The sequence below is a fragment of the Brachyhypopomus gauderio genome, unplaced genomic scaffold (genome assembly GCF_052324685.1).
Source record: "Brachyhypopomus gauderio isolate BG-103 unplaced genomic scaffold, BGAUD_0.2 sc95, whole genome shotgun sequence".
Lineage (NCBI taxonomy): Eukaryota > Metazoa > Chordata > Actinopteri > Gymnotiformes > Hypopomidae > Brachyhypopomus > Brachyhypopomus gauderio.
In genome coordinates, this window is record NW_027506916.1 from 984,310 (window position 1) to 989,697 (window position 5,388).

The following is a 5,388-nucleotide window of genomic DNA, read 5'->3' on the forward strand; positions in this document are numbered from 1 at the left end:
CAGGGGGAGAAGACGGGCAGACGGCTGCACCAATCACAGCGAAGATGAAGGCTGGGAAAGAGCTGAAGACCACACAGCAGCGGCGAAGGAGGAGCCGTGAAAACTTCACCACAGTGTCGAGTTTTTTCCATTTATAAGACTTTTAAATTACGTTTTTGATTATCTCATTATATATATATAATGTATTTATGTTACAGCTGGCATAAGCAAAGTTTCTTCAACATACTTCAGCAAATTAACAGAATTAAACAGGAATTATTTTTGATTTTTTCGCAGTTTCAATTTCTGCAAATTCTGTCTGCAATTCCTCTTTTGGCCACCAGAGAGCAGCATCAACCTTCACCATGTTTTATCCACATTAGACACTTTTCAGTAAACTAGAATCTACATCTGTAGAAATAAGTGAACGGACCGTTGGCAGATTGCGATCATTAATCCACAGAGCTAATAAAGATATTCAGGCTGTGCTGTGTAGCAACAGACATGGGCGCCATTTCGCCATGGAAACTTCTCCCGTTTTCACTGTCCGTCTACACAGAAGCAGGGAGTGAAACGGCTGTTACGAGACCCACGAGTGAAGCCCAGGTCACGTGACAGAGTCTCTCCTGAGCCGTTTACGAGCGGCCGTAACCCCCCCAACCTCCCCCCCCCCACTCCTGCGTCCCCCTCTCTGTGTGACCCCCCCTGTCTGTGCCCCCCCCTCCGTGGCCAGTCTCTGCCGTTCGTCGGTAGGTCTGTGCTGCTGGGTCACCTCGCACCAGGTGGGTTTATAGAGCATGACAAACACACACAACTCCAGCTTCTTCCAGCATCCACTCATGTTTAATCTAATTTAATTTACTGAGGAGGGCTCCGTGTGTGTGTGTGCGTGCGTGCGTGTGTGTGTGTGTGCGTGTGCACGCTGAAGCCCTGAAGCTAAGTGTCATGTTAAGACGAGTGTGAGATGTTTTTTTCCTCTGCTCATTCGAGTGAAGTGTGGTGACATGTGCTCGTCTCTGAACGCTCTCTTAACCGCAGAGACAAACCACACAAGGTTTCATCTGCTGAGCCCCAAGAATGGATTTTGCCATGTTTGACATCCTGTTTTTAATTATAAAATGCCCCCTTTGACTGTTCTAATAGTTAATTTCCATAATTCTACAAATTTCTTCCCTTCAGGAATAATTATAATTAAATATTATTCAGATTGGAATACATGCGTGCATCTTCTCAACCCATCGAGTCCCTGAGTTGAGGCCCCACCCCCTTTGGCCCTGAGGCGTGTCTCCTCCCCCCTGCAGGGGGCCGTATGTTCCAATAACTCCTTCCTCCGTTACTCAGGGGCCACAGGGTCTGTGCTTCCTCCACCAGCTCCTCCTCCTCCAGGGGCGGGGCTGACCCAGGGGCGGGACTGACCCAGGGGCGGGGCTGACCCAGGGGCGGGGCTGACCCAGGGCCTGACCAAGGCCAGTCTTACGCCCCGTCAAGGGGGAGAGGAAAGAGTGGTGATAGAGGTCAGTGTCACAGAGCACGTCTGCACGCACCGACACACACCGACACACACCGCTCACTTTAAGAGCTGTCTGCACATTTCACACAATATTCTCATCTGCAACATCTCTGAAATCCATAAAGGTCTCATGAAATAATGAACTCGTAGCTCACGGCTGTGTACTGAGGTCTACACGAGAGCAAAACTCCTGCACCGGTTTTAATGGGGCATATAAACAAATTGCGTGTCATGTGATCTGCTGCTGTGAGTCGTCCTGTGCTACACGTGTGCGGGATGTTCAGGACGGTGCGTCTGTATCAGCGCTCATCTGTGACTCTCTCCGGCTCCCAGAGATCTCGTTTTGAATGCTCCAATTATTGAACAATTAGCCAGCTGGGTATTCTAAAACAAAGCAATTAATGTTATGCTAATAAGCCCGATTTCTAGCTCTTCTCTATCATTTGCTAATTATTCGTTAATTAGTCAGACTTTGTAGTACATCTGATTATGAGTGATTAATCAGACAGATTGTGGTATTTAACAAACTCCTCCACAGATCTGATACAGTCTTCACGTCTGCTCAGCTGAGCCAAATCCCCCCAACAACAAGTTCAGCACACGTCCCTCAGCACGAAGCCGCCATCAGACACAGGGTTAAAGGTCAAAGGTGGATTTGTAAGTCAGCGAATATGGAAACCAGTTTTGGAGGACAGCAGTGAGTATCATGAACCATCCTGTATCCTGAATGAGTAAAAAACCCAGGAACAGAACCGCAGGACATCCGATCCAGTGGTACCGAACCTCAGGACATCCCATCCAGTAATCCTGAACCTCAGGACATCCCATCCAGTAATCCTGAAATGTCTGTGAGCAGCAGCTTGAGTTGGTAACATGGTTATACTGGTCCCCAGCGTCTCCAGTGTTAGACCAGTCCCACAGTGAGAGTGAAGGGCCTTCAGAATGGACAGGGGTTGTAGAACCAGGTGAGGGGGCTGTTAAAGTCCAGGTGTGCACTCACACAATTACACAACTGCACCCGCCATATAATCGCTAGTCTCCGCGCGGGGGTCAGCAGTTCGTGGGGAGGGGGGGGGGAGATCACAGGCAGCCGCCCCAGCCGGTCAGGACTGGGGACCCGACGGCCCTGACACGCCGTCTTTATGGCCCGCAAAAACCAGAAGTGTGAGTGATTATACACACAGTCCAGGGTTAGCCCAGATACCCTAAAGAACAGGGTTAACATGCTGCAGGTCACTGCACACCATATTGATGAAGAAATCAGGAGGCACTCGGCCTTGTTACCTGGAGTCCTGCTCTTCAGGACTGCTGCTGTTGTCATGGGGAGGTCCTGCTCGCACCTCTAAAGGTCAGAGTTCATCTGTCCCACATGAACAACAACCAAAGCGTATAAAACAGCTGCAGAATGACACAAGCGAGCGTTTATCACCATGAGACTTTAAACAGGTATTAATGGGTACAACAAATCGCTTCACAGTGGATCTCTCAAGATCTTTTACACTCCGGTTCGATGTGACGGGGTCGACGTCAGTCACCTAACGCGACGCGTGAAGTGTGCGGCGCGTCGTAGCGCGAGACGCACCGGGAGTGGCCGGTTCTCGTTCCTCGCGCTCCTCCACGGGCTCGTGCGCCGTGCTGGCAGGGAGGCAGTGTGCGGTGGGCGCGTGCAGGACTAATTAGCACGTGAAGGATGAGGAGGCAGAACTCATTAGGGCTCTGGGAGGACCAGCATACTGTCGCCCTCGCGCCGTAATGATGTTGAATCCGCCGCGAGCCCGAGACACACAACACTTCATCAAACGTTTCGCTGCGCAGGTTTAACCCCGCTGTTGACACCGTCTCCCCCCCCAACACACACTTGCCCATTTGACTGCGGTAAAAAAAAAAACCTTTGATTCGCCCTCTCTCTCTCTCTCTCCCTCTCTCCACCTGTCTCGTCTCGCTCGTTTTCTGTCTCTCTAGCTCTTTATCTCTTCCTCCGTGAAAGATCCCTGGTCCTCTCGCGCGTGCTCAAGGCTGGCTGTAACTCACCTGGTGGTGGTGATGACGTCACACCTCACCTCCACATCAGGACCGCGGGCAGCGCGGGGCGGCGCGAGCTCCTTCTCCGTGCCCACCGTGCGCGTGACCTGCTGGCCTGCGCTCACATCTCGAGAACAAAGCCATCATGTGTGTTGTCGGACCACCACGGATTTAGTGCTTAGATGGGATAAAAAGCCACGCGCCTGTGGACTTTAGTAGTTTACATTATCTTAAATCGAGACATTAAAAAATAGCTAAAACGCTGAAAAATAATAATTTTATGGGGATGGGTGTTAACGCAGAGGAAATTGAGCAGTGAACAAGAACTATCCCAATTTTAGCATCTGAAGTATTTCGCTCTATTTTAGTCTTCTCGTCTGCACCAGTAATTAAACGTGTAATTATTAAATGACCGTCTTTGGGGACGTAGAGCGACCTGAGGTGAATCTTCGGTAACGTGTAATTGGGGCGTCTTGCCTGAGACCTGCCGTCGTCCTCTGTGTTATCTTTCACTGTCTGGACATCTGAAGGCGTTGGTGGCGGTGTTCTGCTGGTGAAGGCCCACAGTGAGCCGTCTGGTCGTGATCTGATCACACCAGTGCAGGAGGCGTGTTGGTTCTGTTTGTGACCCTACAGCTGTCTGTTAGTAGAGAGCGAGGGATGGTCCTTTTACAATGACTGTAATTAACGTAGCGCGCAACATCTGGAATCTTCTTCGAGTGCATTTTCAGGTTTTAGGTAACATGAACCCTTTTCTTCTCGGGTGGAGTACATTTCGTTGGTAAGAAAAATTCTAATTTGTGCATTTTGGAGCTGCAGTTTGAACCATGAACACAGCAGACTTGGGTTTCCAAAGAAGCATTTTATATCTTTCAGAGTTCCGAAACTGACCTGGGGACACCATGAACATTTAAAAAACACATTGCGTTTTAAATTCATTATTTACACGAAAATGGAGCTCGCTTAGTTAATTCCTCGAAGTCCAACTCCTGTACTCGCCTAAAGGCGGCGCTGTGGGTTAATGTGAATTTTAGAGACGCAAACTCACAGCAAAAAAAAAACTCTTCTGTACGTTTTTGCATTTATACTTTATGCATCTCTTTTTCCTCTGGTCAGTTGTTTACTGCAGCAGTGAGGTGTAGAAATTCAGCGCGTGTGTCGGTTCTGTTAGACCTTTAAACACACTTGTTGTTACAGAGGCTGAATAAATAGGGCCTCAATCATTTAAAAAGGTTTTTCAGAAAAGACCCTTCTGTTGAAGCATAGGCAGAGAGAGAGGGGGGGGGGGTTTCTCATGATGTGCGAACACAAAAAGTACCTTTTTGTGAGTGTGAATTTGTGTCGCTTGGCTGGCTTCCTTTTGTCGTAGCTTCGTTTATTCTCAGGAGTACAACAGCGCGCGTGCCGTGAAGAATGATAGCTGCACTATTAAACAATACGGGAACGATAATATACGGGAACGATAATATACGGGAACGATAATATACGGGAACGGCCTACGGAAGCTCAAAGTCTCGGCCACTCTAACGGAGCTCCGTTGTGGACGCGGTGCAAATCCTGCGGTATCATTTTGTTTGCCGGTGTTGATCGTCTGTCGTGCACGCGCCCCGGGGCCCAGATCACCGACGCTTCCCCGCGTGAATAAAGCAGGATGGATGGGAACACGGCGCGCGTGGCATCGTGTGAACCGTTTAATGTGCAGCACTTTACAAATGAAATGATGATTTGAATGGCGCGCGGCGATGATTACCGTGAGTCCTGCGCCTCTTGACCAAGCGGAACCGGCATGGAAATGGGCCCTGTGATACACAGTTCAGCCCCTAAAAGGCAATTGGCCTAATCAAATGGGCGGCGGTGCAGAATACGGTGGAGGGGCT

The 5,388-nt window shown here is 49.5% G+C and overlaps 1 protein-coding gene across 3 annotated transcripts in view; it reads left to right on the forward strand.

Annotated features, from left to right (window-relative positions):
* Positions 1-268, forward strand: part of drc11 (dynein regulatory complex subunit 11) — a 47,477-nt gene extending 47,209 nt beyond the window's left edge. For all 3 annotated transcript variants that reach the window (XM_076992651.1, XM_076992653.1, XM_076992652.1), the window contains one exon: positions 1-268. This exon is cut by the window's left edge and continues 126 nt beyond it. In XM_076992651.1, coding sequence (XP_076848766.1) covers positions 1-48 — 48 coding nt within the window. In that variant the 3' untranslated portion in view covers positions 49-268.
* Positions 269-5,388: the final 5,120 nt, after the last annotated feature.